Here is a 15,959-nt window from a genome sequence, read left to right as displayed (position 1 = left end):
ACCTTACACAATTTTCACTACTTAACTGTTTTCCCTTTAACATAGATTGTCACCATCCACATCTCAGGCTAGGAAAAAACATTTGGGTGTGGTGATTGAAAAAAAGCTTCATTTGGTGACCTCTGACCATCAAAACTATATTACAACCTTTAAGATAGGCATGAAACATTAACTTTTACAATTTGTTTCCCAAATCGTCCTTCTCTTGGCTATGAAAGCTTAACTAACCTGATGCCAATAACATCAGGTGATAAAAGGACAGGAAAGTCACACACAAGGGAAACCGTCATAAACAACTTAAATCACTCACTTCATTGCCCATCTTATGACTAGCCTGGAAATGTCAAGGTACTGTTAAAATTTAAAAAAAAAAAGTCGACCCTATACTTCACTATTACTGCATTCTTTACAAGGGATTTAAAATGAAATGTGCATGGGGAGAGGAGTCGGTAGCCATACTTCCTTCAGACAAACAGACAAAAGCAATTTTATAATCTTTTATTATCAATAACAAACAGCTGCTTTAACGTCTTTGTCAGGCAGCTGTTAAAGGGTGAGTGGACACCCTTGACCCTAACAAGGAAAACTCAAATTAAGCCTTTATATACAAGCAAATTTAGAGCTCTTTTAAATGTCCAAAGCTATTAATTAGTTTAATTGAAGCATTAAACTAATTTTGAATTAACATATTTGAATAACCAGGAACTAAAACGTTCAAATTTTTTCTAGTACAAAAAAATTAAATTTGCTTTAGTTATAAAAGAGCTCTGTCAATATACACAAACTATATACTTCAGACATTCACAAAAATGTGAGCAGAAGGCTTATCAAAAGACATTTAATACAATTAGTTTTCAACAACCCCTTGGTGGTCCACATCTACAAAGATATCCAGCCCAACCCAAACACCCTCCAAATCCCACCCCCACAGAAAAGCACATACTTACCAGAATTTTTAGCAAGTATGGTTTGGAAATGTGTTTTTTGTTTTTTGTTTTTTAAAAAAAAGGCCCCCAGGGCAAGTTATTTACAGTTTAATTGCCACTGTCAACTGATCTGGACCTTGATCGGGACCGGGACCGGGACCGAGACCTGGACCTGGACCTGGACCTGGACCTCTGGCGATCCACAGATGCTGGAGACTTAGATCTACTTGAAGAACCACGTTTCTGGCTCTTCTCAGGCACAGGAGACCTACTAACAGAACGGGACTTGCTCCGGCTACGACTCCGACTCCTGGACCTGCTGTAAGACTTGCGACTCCGGGAACGAGATCGGCTACGAGACCTCGAGGAACTCCTGGTCCGGGAACGAGACCTACTTCGTGACCTACTAGAAAGTGAAAAACAAAACAAAACAAAACACAACATAAATGCAGGCCCTACAAATTCAAAAACTAAACCTTAAACTTAAAAATATTAAAGAGATACCTGTGCCTTTTGCTGCCTTCAATTAATTTAATTTTTCTCCCATTAATTTCTTTTCCAGAAAGTTTTTCAATAGCATTCTTTAAGTCACCATAAGAGGCAAACTCAACTACCCTGCAAAGAAAACACACCATTTGTAAAATTACTTCTTGTACTCTCACAAACCGTATTACCAGTCTAGTATTAAATACTTTTAATGTTTGTTTTGCTATTGTTACACTGAGTCTTCTCTCTTAACAGATAACACAGTGTGAGAGCAAGATTTCTCAACCTCCAAACTGTTGATATTTAAGCTAAATAATTCTTTGGGGGTGGGGAGCTTTCCTGTGCATTGTGGGATGTTTAGCATATCCCTGACTTCTACCCAGAAGCCAACAGCAACCTGCATCAGTTATGACAACCAAATCTCCAAACACTGTCACATGTGCTCAGGAATAAACTCAACCCTGATTGAGAACTGCTGCGTTCAAGTATGTTCAAATTTTGAGCACTCGAAAACACTAAAAGTACAAATTCTAGGATATTTTAAAAGGCTCTTATACTTCAGTATATACTCACCCTTCATTTAATTTAGGTCGATGTGCATCCGCAAAAGTTACTTCCCCAGCTTGTCTCATGAAATCTTTGAGATCCTTAACACAAGATAATTGTGTTATGCAGAGAAAAAACAATGTGACACACAAACAACCACATGGTATAAAAACAAAACTACTGAAAGAGAAGATGTTAGATAAAGTACAAACATGGCATTTACCACACTGGTATTCTATCAGAATTCAAAAATAATATATGCAAGGGCACGAAATAAGCAAAGAGCATATTGCTTTTAAGCAAAATGCTAGAAATTCAGATTTTAACATTAAAGTAGTATTAGTTTATACTGAGCTCAATACAAAAGGAAAAAAAACAAAACAAAACAAACAAAACAAAGAAACAGTACATATTTTTAAAGTAAAGACTAAAGAAGAAAATATTTAATATTTAAAAACAGAACATTTACAAGACACCAGTTATTTTGTGCCCCATATGTCATTAAAAAAGTTTACTTTACCTTCATTATTATTTCCCTAGGCTAGTCAAGCAGCAAACCAATAATCGGTCGGAGAAACCTTCATGACATATGCCCGACTGGCTCTTCGCCACCCACTCGAAGGACACTACCCAATCGATGGAAGCCTTTATCGCACAGCCCCTCCCTATTAGCGGACTAGTGGCGGATGCAGACACGTTCTACTCTTGTGCAGTTACCAAGGACCACTTTACTGCGATCAGGATTCCAACGACCACCTAATTTCGTATCTTTCAACTCTTTTCGACCAGGACCTCTTATTCGGAAGCGTTACAGGAAGACAGCTCTCAACTTAGGGATCAGATCACGTTATCAACGCTCTGGGATCGCTGCAACCTGGCACTTCAAGTTAAGTGCACCGATTACGTCTAGACCGGCAAACACAGATCTAGAGGTGGCCAATTGATCACTGTAGGAGCTGACTGGCAAAGTCAACCAGGCCCAACCAAGAGTGACCAAGACAACGATTAGGATAACCCAGAGGCACTCCTCCTCATAAGGCCAACGACACAGACAGGCTGGCAAATAAAGGGTTTAATATTTGGTTAAAATTGATTTTAAAAAACAAGAAAAAATATCCTCAAAACATTTACATTTGATTACTAATATTAAAGTTTGAAACAACCCCCAATTATATTTAATTAAAAATTTTAAAATTACAATTAAGTCCATTAATTAAATTAAAGATAAAACTACTTTTAATAAAACATTAATAAAACATTAGCTACCCATTAATATTTTTAAAAAGCCACATTAAAATATCTCAAAACTGTATTTCAACAAACCTGCCAGCTGACTCTTGAAGATAAATTCTCAACTATAAGCCGATTTTCTGTTCTTACAGGTGGAGCATTTCTGAGGAAGAAAATGAGCACTCACAATGGAAGAAATGCAGCAACATGCACTTATTGTGTTCAGCTGTGGGCAAGTTCAAGCAATCGGATATGACAAGTCATTCAGAAGACTTAACCATCAACGTTTCTGCATTATTTTATGACACATACACTTAGAACAGTGAACATAGGAATAACAAAACTGATCATACGGTAAACAGCAAAATTACTTATTGCTAACGTTTCTTAAACATTAAAGACTCCTACAGTAATGTTTGTTCAAAGCAGCATCTACCATCCATCACATACCGTCTATCATTTCGAGGTCTGCGACTACTAAAACGGTCAGAATAACGTCCTCTACCTCTTCCACCTCGAGACCGAGCCCTAGCATGTTCAATTGTAACCCTAAAGGAAAGGAAGAAAAATCTTCATTATCCACTTAAACTATGTATGAGATCTACTTAGAAAAACATCCCAGCTGACCCAGTCTACTCTTAACTTTACAGTGCTAACTAGTTACAAAACTACGATTCTCACCTTTCACTGCAAAGTTCTTTTCCATCAAGTTCATATACAGCATCATCTGCATCCCTGGGATCCTCAAATTCCTAAAGTACAAACATGAAAAAAACAATGCTTACCATGGCTTTAAAAGTGCCTTCTACAATATATAAAAAGCATTAAATATCAGCGAAAAAATAGAAGAACGATCCTAACGACAACGCCATATAGATAAGCCTAATCAGGCGACCAGAAGTGGTTTCCCTCTAGCCAGCAGTGAGGTTCCTTTATCCCTTAAGAAAATTCACTGCTTTAAGGATGCGTAACATTTCCTAAAGATACTCTACCTGGACTCAATAAAACCAAAAACATTGCTTATCACATCTTTACCCACTTAACAGATAAATTCACCCAGTTCTAAATACTTACCACAAAACCAAAGCCTCTTTTCAGATCAATATCTCTTATTCGTCCATACCCCTTAAAGAATCTTTCCACGTCTTTCTCCCTGGCTGCTGGATTTAGCCTCCCGATGAACACTCGACAGCCACTCATAATGTCCGGCTAGTACTTCCTGTCAGAAAATAATTCAATTGAGATAATACCAGTGAATATCACAGGAATACCCAGGCAAGGGATCAAAAACATAAACGGCATAAAATAAAATGTTTACCCGGTGATGTTATAAACCAGATTGCCAAGAGTGCCTCTTATTAGGCCAGGTCCCTTGCAGACAAAATTAAAACTCGGCTCCCAACACGATCCTTCCCTGGGCCCAGACCGCAGCAACCGCAACGCCCACTGCCGCCTCTGGAACTGCGCAGCCGCACACTCTCCCCGGCTCTTCTGGCCCCCTCCCATCTGCCGCAGTTAGGAAAGGCCGAGAAGTGCGGGCGGAGCCGACCCCGCCCTCCGCAAGGCCAGCCCAATGGCGACGGGCCGCGCGCGCGTCGCCGCCTCCCAGGAGCGTCACAGCGGGTGGAAGCCGGAATCTCGCGACGCCACCGCCGCGCCTGCGCAGACGGCGGCGGGCGGCCGCTGAGCAGCCACAAAATGGCGGCCGCGGAGCCAGCCGCGGGGAGAGCCGCGCGTGCCAAACTCCCTGTTCCCTCCCCGCCCCCGACCCCACCATTCCGGGGTCCCCCGACCCACCCTCAGACAGCCCCGACCACACCCCGAGCAAAGGTCTCGGCCCACTACTCGCGGGGTTCGGACAGTGAAATAAGGCAGGGAGGTGCACAGGACCCCGCTGTGTAAAAACGACCACGACCACCCTTCCACCTTCAGGTCCCCTCAAACAATACCCAAAGGGAGACGTGCCCCAGCGCCCACCTCGAGTAAACTGCGCTCATTGGACGCCGTCCTCCGCACAGAGAGCAGCCCTGGCCACTCGCCATCTGAGCGGCCATGAAGAAGCCTCGATCCGAGAAGCCTTTCCCTCAAAGTGAGCCACTCACCTACCGGACAGGATCTTTGGAGTTGAGACCCAGACAGGTCCGTAGTCTGCGACGGAGCCGTCTGCCTCCCCACAGACCAGGACTCAACTCGTCTACGTCTCTGCACAACTGACGCACTTAGCTGCTCTGGCGTTCAACAAAATGGAGGGCGCGCCCTCGCGTCACTTCCGGGGCCGCCCCTCTACCACCCCGTGGGTCCCGGGACAGAAGTGTCCGCGGGGCGGAGCCTCTTTACGGTGACAGCCCGAGCGACCCGCACTCGCGGTGGGCGGGGCCGAGGGCGGGAACTGGCGTGGGCGTGGCCGTCAGGTGGTCGGCGCTGGCGGGGCCGTGGTGGAAGGCTTTCGCTTTTACTAGGTCAAGAAGTTTGGTTCATCATTATCTTTTCCATAAAAATACCCTAAGACAAATGACACCTCTTTTTAATCTGAAGTTTTTTTTTTTAAAGACCTCGAACAGTACCGGGTAAAGGAAACTCACACTTTGCAAAAGTATCTGGCTCTGATCCCTTGTTGCTTGCAGTTTACGGTTGCGCTCCTTGATACTCAAGTAAATATTTTAACCACACCACGGACCTATGGCTTAGTTATACAGTAAGAAGACAAAGAGCAGTACTGTTTATAAATGGAAGGTTTTGGGGTCATGAAGTACTGAAATTGGAATTGCGGCTAGAAGGCCATCTAGAATTGAGACCAGAATGCAGATGTCTGCCTTTCCACTTTTCTAGGACTATGTAGTCTAGAAGGTGTTTCAAGTTACTTTTAAGTCCAAGTGGTATTTGGTTAACTCTCCCCTTTCAGGTTTCTGTAATGTAACACATGAAAGTCTACTATTCTTCAGAAACAGAATATGCCCTCTGAAGGCATAAAGAGAATGATGGTGAGAAGGTTACTTTTCTTTAATGTAACCCCATTTAATTTAACCCCATTTTAGGGAGATGCCCAGAATCTAGGACTGCTGCTTGCAACTGGAGTTACACAGAGAATAAAGTATTTAAGAAAGAGCAGCTACCAGCCCTTACTCTGACCTCTAGGGCCCTTGGGAACACTGGATTAGAACTTGGGTAACTTGTATGGCATGAACTTGTCCGTTCATACATTTGTATGTTAATTTTAGAAAGAGTCTCAGTGACTACCCAGCAAAATTGTGAGTTAGTTATGGTGTGGGCAATAAAGGATGGATTTAAAAGAAAATATGTGTTTGTTAAATTAAAACACATCTTTAGCTGCTAGCCTGATAAATATTTTATAATGCAAAAATTGTACAAAACCAGTACTTATTTAATTGCATTTGTTTGCTTTCTGTATATTTTAAAAAATTGTACTTCCAATTATTTTCTACATTCTGTGTTGAATATGGAAGCAGTATCTTGTGATTTCACTTACTAAACATTATCTATGCTGCAATAAGAGAAAGTAATCTGGAAAATATTTTCTGGGGTGAAAAACAAGAATGATAGGGCTGTACGCATTTTTTTTTAAGTTGCTGCTTTCAGCCCAAGGTGGTGTGATTTTCTTCAGGATTAATTTTTTTTTAAATAGTCTCTTGATTTATTTACTGTTAAAAAGTATGTGATTTCCACAAAGGTAATTTTTCATTAGTAGTGCCTAGGGACTTAATCTACTGTATTTTGAGCCACTTGTCTTCTGTAGTGTTTGTTTTTTCTGTAACGATTGCCTAATACGTCTCCAGATTGTTTCTTACCAACTTCTCCAGTAAACGCAAGGGTTTATCTTCCATGAGCAGAATTACTCTCTCCCTCCTCTGTGACCCTGCAATATTCTGTGTACACCCCAATAATTCCTTCACCACTGACTTATAATAAAGATATGTGTTATTCATGTTTTTGTTCTCAGAAATGCCCAGCACAGGTAAGACTCTATATTTGTGGACCCTGATTTGTATTAGCATTTCTTTCAGGTGTTCCTGTTACTATATTAAAGTTTCAACAAAATGGCTTGGCATCCTTTTCCTGAGACAGCCAAATGACTAGAAAATCTTTAGTAAAGGAAAAAAGATTCAGAGAAATCACAGATTAAAATAAACACAGAGTTTACCAGCCATGTCTGTGGGGGACTTCCAGCATAACTGTGGGATGTTTCACTTATCACATCCCTAATTTTATCTAACTCAGGGGTCAGCAAATTACAGCCTGTGGGCCTAATTCAGCCTGCCACTTGTTTTTGTATGGCCTGAGGATGATTTTACATTTTTAATGATGGGAGCGAGGGATCAAAAGGCAAATCATATTTCATGACACATGAAAATTATGTAAGATTCAAAGGTCAGTATCTGCTAATAAAGTTTCTTCAGAATACAGTCACTTTTGTTCATTTACTTACTGTCTACATCCGTTGTCCTGCCACAAGAGCAGGGCTGAATATTTGCAGTAGAGATCATATGAACCAGAAAACCTGAAATATTTACTATCTGGCCCTTTACAGAAAATGTTTGCATACTAACCGAGCTAAGTGATTCCTAAACTCTAAACTGCTCTGTGAATGCTTCACCCAACTCCCTTTGTCTGAAAGTAAAATCATGAACAAGGAGACAGGATTTGATCTTTATTTTTAAATAGAGTTTCTTTTATTCCAATTATAAAAAGAAATAGATGCTCATTGTCACAAAAATGTTCAACAGGAAGAAAACTTGAAAGGAGAATACTCATGATCTCATCAGATCAACCTCTGCTTATATTTTGCTATATTTCCTTCTCGGTTTTTATCCCCAGTTTTTAATTTTTTTTCCAGTTCCAATTTCATCATTATTTTTTAAAACATAGGTATGAGAATTTAAAAGGCCATTCTTATTCCCAACCTTGAGGGATAGCTATTTAATTTTTTATAATTTCCCTTTATTGTTTTTTATAAGTGTAATTGTGTTTTCAAAATATGAATCATTCTCATATATAGAAATGTTATCATGAGAGTTTTTTATTTCATAAAGCTTAATAATGGCTGTTTCCCATGTTTTGTTAATATATTTATGGTCAAAACTATGTATTCAAATTTGTATCTTCATATGACAACCACACACCTAGGGAAGCTCATTCTGATGAACAATTCTATTTTTCTGAAAATGTCCTGAATATCACCAAGTGCTTAAAAATTCCCATCTAAAATTCCCAACAGTAGGTATTGCTTCCCGCTTCTACATAATAATTCTAACAGTTTTTGTAGGAGTAAGAATGCTTAAATAATCTTTCTTGGAAATTTATGGATTTTTTAAAATGTCCCAGTTTTGACTCATTCACCCGTACATACCCATCTGACTTCTTTTTATTGCTACATCCTGATTTTGTTGCTGTTGTTCAGTTTAGCGCACAGTAATTAAAATACCTAGGAACCCACGACTCTGAGTCCCTAGATCAGTCTTTCTCAACACCAGCTGTACACTGAAATCACCTGGAAAGCGTCTACAGCTTTCTGCTGCCTGAGTCCCAACTGGCAGAAATTCTGATTTAATTGGTCTAGGGAGGAGTCCTAGTTTGTTAATGAGAGCGGCAAGTGATTCTGATACTCAGCCAGGTATAGTCTTTAATACTGAGCTAGGTCTAGGAACTCTCTTTTTTGTTCTCCATAAAATCCACCTTCCCTGCTCCAAATACTCATACATCACTCAGGTTATGGCTGGAGCCCTGACAGGGACACAAACCATTCTAACATCAGGATGAAATTAAATTCAGGGCACTTAAGGATATGTCCTCCTTATCATCCCTCTTAATGTTGACACCTGCCATTTCCTGAGCCACTGGTACAATCCAGGCACAATGCTAAGGACATTACAAAGGTTATGTCAGTCAGTTCTCACACCAACCCTTCCACGTAGGTGTTAAAACATTGTTTAAATGAGGAAACTGAGGCTTAGAGAATCTAACGATCTGTTCTACCCAGAACACCCAACTTTCTGATTTTCCCGCCAAAGCCCTGATCATAAAAGCTATAGCATGACCTTCATGTGATATACCTTTCTGTGCATTAGGGTGGCCCCAGAAATCCCAGAGACAGGAAGCACTTCTACTGAGTTTACAGAGTCCTGACCACCAAGGCCAGAGAAGTTTAGAGTGAGGTAGAAATTTAAAAAGGCAGAGCATCTCTGCGTAGGGATTGAACTGAAGGAGAAATAGGGCAGTGTCTTAAGAAAGAAGGAGCAAAGGTTAGCATAAAAGCTCCTGAGAATATTTTTAGGCAGAATAGAAAGTAATTCTTACTAATTCAGAGTGTATTGACCAATACTTAGAAACTCTTTATGGGTCTGTAGCATAATGGTTATTTGATGTCCATTTGTGCTATGAATGAACACCCAGTTTAAATTTTAGCTTTAGCTGCTCTTTCTGTCTCACTTTTACCTCTTCTCTCAATTAGCCTCTAACTCAGTGATTCTTGAAAAGAATCATCAGGGCACTATTCCAAATGCAGATTCCCAGTGCCATGTCCCCAGAGCCTGATTCAGGAATTGGAGGCTCAGGAATCTGAATGTTTAACTGGCACCCTAATCAGGTGGTTCCCAACTATACTTGCAACCACTGACCGACCTGCATTGTTTGGTTCACTCCTCCCTTTCCCATGATCTCAGCAGCCATTCCACATGTTTGCTCCTTTTCTCAAGGGACCATTTTTCCTCCACTGTTAGCAGGTATATTAGTAATCTATTACCGTGTAACAAATAACTCCAAATTTAGCCACTTAAGATAACAAACATTAATTATCTCATAGTCTTTGTGAGTCAGGAATTCAGAAGTGGCTTCACAGGGTGGTTCTGGCTTAGAGTCTCAAGTGAAGCCACAGTCAAGCTGCTGGTTGGGGCTGTAGTTTTATCTGAACTGGAGGGATCTCCTGCCAGGCTCACACACGTGACTATTGATAGACCTCAGTTCCTCTCCATAGGCGGCCTCAGTGTCCTCACAACATGCAGCTGACTCTCTTAAGAAAGAAATGATCTGAAAGAGAAAGTACATCCAAGATGGAAACGACAGTCTTTTCACAACCTGGTCTTAGAAGTGACACATGATGGTGTATTCATCTGCTGGGCTGCCATAACAAAGTGAAAAATCTGGGTGCGTTAAAACAATAGAAACTGACCGTGTCACTGTTCGGGAGCCTAGAAGTCCTAAATCAAGGTGTCAGCCAGGCCGTGCTCCCTTGGACAGACAGCTCTAGGGGAGGACTCTTCCCTGCCACTCTCTAATTTCAGTGTTTACCAGCGGTCCTTGGTGTTCCTGGCTTGGAGAGGAACGTCAGTCACATGGCCATCTTTTCCTGTGTGTCTTCACATCATCTTCCTTCCGCACGTGTCAGTCTTTCTTTGAATTTGTATCCAAATTTCTCCTTTTTACAAGGACACCAGTCATATGTTGAACAAACGAGCAGCTCAACTTCGAAATGATCCAGCGTGCCCTGGAACTAACTTACAACACCCGCCGCCCTTCCACCAGAGCAGGCCAAACCAGCTAATCTGTCTTCCTGCGTCAGAGTCTGCTCTGACGAGGAGATGTGGGACAACCTTATCTGCCTGAGTCACGCCTGTTTTCTCACTATGCCTAACGAGGAAGACCTACTGATAATTACCTACTGCACCTGGCAGCTTTCAGGAAGAATTGGAGGCCTACTAAGTGTCAAGTCCGGTGCCACGGGCTTCACTGACTTACCTCCTTTGACTTTTGCACTCACCCTAAGATGGGTATTGCTCAGCCTATTTTATGGAAGAGGAGCGATGTTCCAAGAGCTCTGTCTCCCAAGTTGGATAACCCTTAGTGACAGTGCAGGATTCAAACCCAAGTCTGTCTAACCTCTTTCCACGGCCAAGGTCAACTTGAGTATGGATTGGAGGGGTGGACAGAGCGCAATTGTGTACCCGGGAAAGCAGAGGCTGAAAGTGAAACTGAATTCAAGCTGAGGGGCTCAGACACTGTGGGTGTCCCGCCTCCTTTCTGAGGCTCTGACACTGACTCCCCCATCCCTAACTCAGCACACTGCCTCTCTGACCCAAAGTTCCCCAGAAAAACAGGGCCAGTACGGAGCAGAGTAATATGATGGTAGCAATGGGGCCTGAGATCTGCACGGTAATTTATCTTCTGAGTCTCAAAGCATTTTATGAGCATTGCCTGTCCCAGGAAGTCTTAAAAGATAGGCCAAATGTAGGGCAACTGTCAGTAATACTAGCTTGAGTTTCTGGAGGGCTCACTCCTCCTGGTACAGTGCTCAGAACTTCATGTGCACTTAAAACCTCAAAACAAAACAAATTTTCATGACAGAAGACTGAGGCTTAGAGAAAGTAACCTCCAAATGTCACACAACAAGAAAATATTCGAACTCAAGCCATTTATCTCAAAGCACTCAAACTTTTACTATCATGTCAGAGAAATAAATACTGGATATGTGCTGGAGAAAAATTTAAAGACATACCAAGAGAATTTTAAGAAAAGAATTTGTCTCATTAAGGGGAGGGTGAGGCCAAGGAGTCATTTTCCCCTGGAGGGGAAACTAGCTGAACCAAAGGCAGCTCTGGGTGTGACGGGGCCACAAAACACACCTTCCACCACCACCACCTGTCCAGTGGGTCGAGGTTTTCCTTACATCCAGTTCTCAGCTGCAGCGGCTGCTCCACCTGGCTTGCCTGTGTGGGAATGCCTGGGGTACATGAACCCCTGGGGGACACACCAAACCTTTCTAAGGGTTATCTGGATACTAAATTCCATTTTAAGAGACCCACCTGCCATCCAAGATCCTGGTCTTAATCAGCGTGGGCTACTATAACAGAGTATAATAGACTGAATGTCTTGTAAACAACCAACATTTATTTCTCACAGTTCTGGAGGCTGAGAAGTCACGATCAAGGTCCCAGGAGAGTCTGTGTCTGATGAGAGCCCGCTTCCTGGTTCACGGACGGCCGTCTTCACACTGTGTCCTCACATGGACAAAGGGGTGAGGGAGCTCACTGGGGTCTCTTTGACAAGGGCACTGATCCTATTACCTAATCATCTCCCAAAAGCTCCACCTCCAAATACCATCTCATTGGGGGTTAGAATCTCAATATATGAATTTTGGGAGACACGAACATTCAGTCTGTAACAATCCTCCACTTCAATTTGAACTCTTTCCCAAGATAATCTGATTGTGAACTCTCCCATTGGTCCAGGCACCTCCTTTCCAATAGCCACTTTCCTACTAAACAAAGATTCAGGATGGGTGAAAGGTTAACTTTCTTTTGTCCTGTGAGAGAGGAGCGCCTCTGAGGCACCAAACAAAGGATCACTAAAAATACTACTGTGTAGGTACCGAAAAAGCTGATGTGTCTAATAATGGCATAACAAATCCTTTCTCAATCAAATGGTTTCCAATCTTTTGCTTTCAATTCAGTTGCAGGAGAACAGAACCAAGGTGCCAGCTAAGAGACACCTTATTAGTAAGCATCATTTCTGATCATTCATAAAGAGACTTTTTTACATATAACTCAGAAGAAATTTTACATATTGAGTGGCATTACTTCAACAAAACTCCACCCATTCCCATTGACTTGTCTGTATAAATAGGGTTTCCCAGCACTTAAATATATAAATGTCTTTTTCTTACAATGAATACTATCCATGGTTATATGGGGAGAGTAGCCCCATTCACCTCATTAAGAGATGTATTTCCAACAAAATTACTTTTGAAATGGAAGAACTATCAAAACTTGCACTATGTTGATGTTGTTTTGTTCACAAGCAGTTACAAAATTTAAAATTTCTATTTATATACCTAATTTTGATGCACAGAAATATGAAAGGGTCCTTTAAAATAATTTCAGGGATAGTAACATATTATATTGGGGTAAAATTCTGTGGGGAAGTGGGCTTAAGAAGGAAAGAGGAAAAAAAGAAATAAAAGAATGATATAAATTCTTGTCTCATTAGAAAAGCTGATTTCTTGCATTAAAATGGATCACGATAGGTCTCAGATTGCAATCATCACAGATCCCAATGGATTTCTTTCAAAGAGTGATATAATAGTTTTATTCTGAAATGTCAATACTGAAATTACACTTGAAATTACATCCAGTGCAGCTATTTAACTAGGTGATGAAAAGTTTTAGATGTCAACTTAAAAATGTGGGGAAAGGTATGTAGTTTTCCAAGTTCGTCTGAAGGCTAGATGAACGGTAAGATCAGAAGACCGTAGGCCTGAGTCACTGGACTCAACACATGAGTACAGGGGGGTAGATTTCAAAGGGTGAGTGTTGGGAGTCACCCCACCCCAGGGAGAGACTGGAGACCTGGCCTCACCCTGAATCCTCCCCTCGACTTCCCTTTGGGTGACATTCTGCGAAGCAGGTGGTTTTTCTCAAAGGCCCATTTCAGGGCCCTCTCTTGGCACCTGCACCCCTCCTTCCAGTGGGGTTGCCAAGCCTACACAAGTACCTTCTAAAGCAACAGGTCTCAAACTCACCTCCAGAGTCAGGTCCACTGGAGGGTCTGTTTAACAATGCGATTTCTGGGCCCACCTTGTCAGACTCATGTCTGACTACCTCCAGAGCTAGGAAGTGAACTCAGGCCTGGTTTCCTTACTATGCAATTAAGCTATACGTAGAATTTTGCATTCCTAAACCCTTTATCTGATGCTCTGCACCTAGGCTGGAAATGACAGCTCCTGTGTGCTGTAGTGACCTACATGGCTCAGAACCTTCAGGCGAGAATGGGACGTTCCATTCTTGTGGGGAAGATTTTTCAAGCAGTGAAGTTTCTAAGTAGTCTATGGATTTTAGAGAACAGGGTTTCTTAGCCCTAAGTTGTTGGTGTTAAATAACACAGCCAGTTTTTATGGTTCAAAGTGGTTACAGGAGTTAAGTGAGATAATAAACACAAAGTGCCTGAAGCATCGTAAGGGCTCGATAAATAAATGACAGGTGCTCTTACTAGTGGTGGTAACATTGTTGGCATTAGTGTTATTCATCTAGATTTCCTGTGAAACCATCCTTTCTTTCTGCTGCATGGGCCGTAGCCAGTTAAAAGTTGAATGGTATTGATTTAAATCTCAGCCCAGGCCAGATTGCTCAAGAAAGAGGCATCCCCCAGGCTCCTGGTCTAGGACTCCTGGTGTCTAACGCTGCCCGGAGCACAGCTTCTTTTATCAGTGACCACGGCTCACCTTACCTAAGATTCCTGTCTTTGCTCTGTCAGGCTTCACTTCTGGACTCTGTTTTGTTTTTCACGCACAAATTGCCTAAAGGCTCCTTGAGGAAGAGAACTTTATATTATCGAAAGTCAACCACTGCTGCACTGGACCAGGGCTACTTGTCCAGTGGGACACACACACAATGCCCAAAGACTCCCCAGGTTCCACTGGGTGCTTTGTTTCCTAGGTGCAACGCCCACACCTGGATTCCCCACCTCCGCTCTTGTCCACACCGGAGGAAGCGTGGTAGCGTTCGGTGCCCTCCCTCAGCCTGTCTTGCCAGACAGGTTCCACCAGCTCCGGACTTTCTCTGAGTATAGCACCCGGCTGGTTGATTAGTCGCATGTCTTGCTTTCAAATGCAATGACACTGAGATTAATAAAATTAAAATGTATTTATTTTGAGTGGTTTAATTGCTTTTAAATAAATTGCTTATTTTTCGATCAGCATCTCACAGGGGAAAAAAAAGAAGAATCTATAACATCCCCACAAGAGCCCCTACATCCAGCGCTGACACGTGGGCAGCCTTTCAGGACTTCTTCCTCGACATTTGTTCTTTTGTCAAATCAAAATGAGGATCACCCTCTTGGCAGTATTGTAACTTGTTTTTTTCCACTTAGCAGGAATATACCACAAACATCTTACTCAGATGGATTTTGACACAATGACTTTAAGTGACGCTTGTCGTTTATGAATTCAGTGTGCAGGGTTACTGAAGACCAGTGGCTCCTTGTCATTGTGATACTTTCCTCAGCACAACACAACAGTGAGTGGGTGAATAGTGGGTTGCAAAAGTGTGACAGACAGCTGTGCAGCTCCCTGGCCAGGACAGGAGGTTGCCTCATCCTATCTCTCTAAGCAGGACGAGCTCTTTCTTGAAAGAAGCTACTAGAATAGGCCACAGATACTAAGTGCCCAGCAGCAGTTAGCTGGACAAATTTATCTTGTGGTTAATCTGCAGTTCCAAACGTTAAAAGACTCATTTTAACCCATTTGGGATCACACTACACTTGACTATGAATTCTTTTTAAACTGCCCTTACTCATAAACCAGGAACATCTTTTCCTGTCAATAGTAAAACTTCACCCTCTCATTTTAAAAAATTATACAAAATCCATAGAATATTGATAACTGTTGAAGCACGAACAGGTACAGGGAGGTCTGCTGAACTGTTCTCTAATTGTGTGCCTGTTTGAAACTGCCCATAGCATTTTTTTAAAAGTAGACTACAGTGTGCTCTAACATTCCATCTTCAGTTTGCTGAGACCAAACCCCAGGGTTGGGGAGATCGTGGTGAGCGGCCAGCTTGGAGCAGAAGTCCAACTGGGAGGTTTAGGGCAGGGAAAGCTGCTGCGAGGTGGGCAAGAGCGGACGGGGGCGGGGGGAGGGGGGGATGCGGAGGGGAATGCGGTGGGGGGGCGGGGCGGAAGGGGAAGCGGCTGTTCTGCGCAGCCCCTGGGCCCCTCCCGGGGGAGCCACGACTGCTGGCTTCCTCCAGCCTCTTGCTTAGGCTTTGG

At 42.3% G+C, this 15,959-nt stretch overlaps 1 protein-coding gene across 5 annotated transcripts; it reads right to left on the bottom strand.

The window, feature by feature from the left end:
- Window positions 1–483: 483 nt before the first annotated feature.
- SRSF5 (serine and arginine rich splicing factor 5) lies at window positions 484–5,444 on the bottom strand. Of its 5 annotated transcripts, none has more exons than XM_015241474.3 (8): window positions 5,291–5,444; window positions 4,263–4,407; window positions 3,870–3,940; window positions 3,639–3,737; window positions 3,282–3,351; window positions 1,986–2,059; window positions 1,431–1,541; window positions 484–1,332 (listed from the first exon to the last, which is right to left on the bottom strand). In XM_015241474.3, the coding sequence occupies exons 2-8, from the start codon at window positions 4,386–4,388 to the stop codon at window positions 1,035–1,037; spliced, it is 849 nt and encodes a 282-aa protein (XP_015096960.1). In that variant the 5' UTR covers window positions 4,389–4,407; window positions 5,291–5,444; the 3' UTR covers window positions 484–1,034. The 5 variants fall into 5 exon arrangements, with proteins under 5 accessions (XP_015096960.1, XP_015096962.1, XP_031535033.1 ...); XM_015241476.3 differs by having other exon boundaries at window positions 5,295–5,442; XM_031679173.2 differs by having other exon boundaries at window positions 484–1,329; window positions 5,166–5,432.
- Between the last annotated feature and the right edge of the window lie 10,515 nt (window positions 5,445–15,959).

Source organism: Vicugna pacos, chromosome 6 (genome assembly GCF_048564905.1).
Source record: "Vicugna pacos chromosome 6, VicPac4, whole genome shotgun sequence".
Taxonomy (NCBI): domain Eukaryota; kingdom Metazoa; phylum Chordata; class Mammalia; order Artiodactyla; family Camelidae; genus Vicugna; species Vicugna pacos.
Note: the sequence above shows the minus strand (reverse complement) of the source record. Positions and strands in the feature narration are given on the sequence as shown.

What these genes read in the sequence shown, in the direction of transcription:
- SRSF5 (XM_015241474.3), bottom strand. Translation starts at nt 4,388, where the DNA reads ATGAGTGGCTGTCGAGTGTTCATCGGGAGGCTAAATCCAGCAGCCAGG. An exon ending in CGACCTAAATTAAATGAAGG is followed by an intron (nt 1,542 to 1,985) that starts GTGAGTATATAC and finishes TTTTCTTTGCAG; the next exon opens with GGTAGTTGAGTTTGCCTCTT. An exon ending in GAAGGCAGCAAAAGGCACAG is followed by an intron (nt 1,333 to 1,430) that starts GTATCTCTTTAA and finishes TTCACTTTCTAG; the next exon opens with TAGGTCACGAAGTAGGTCTC.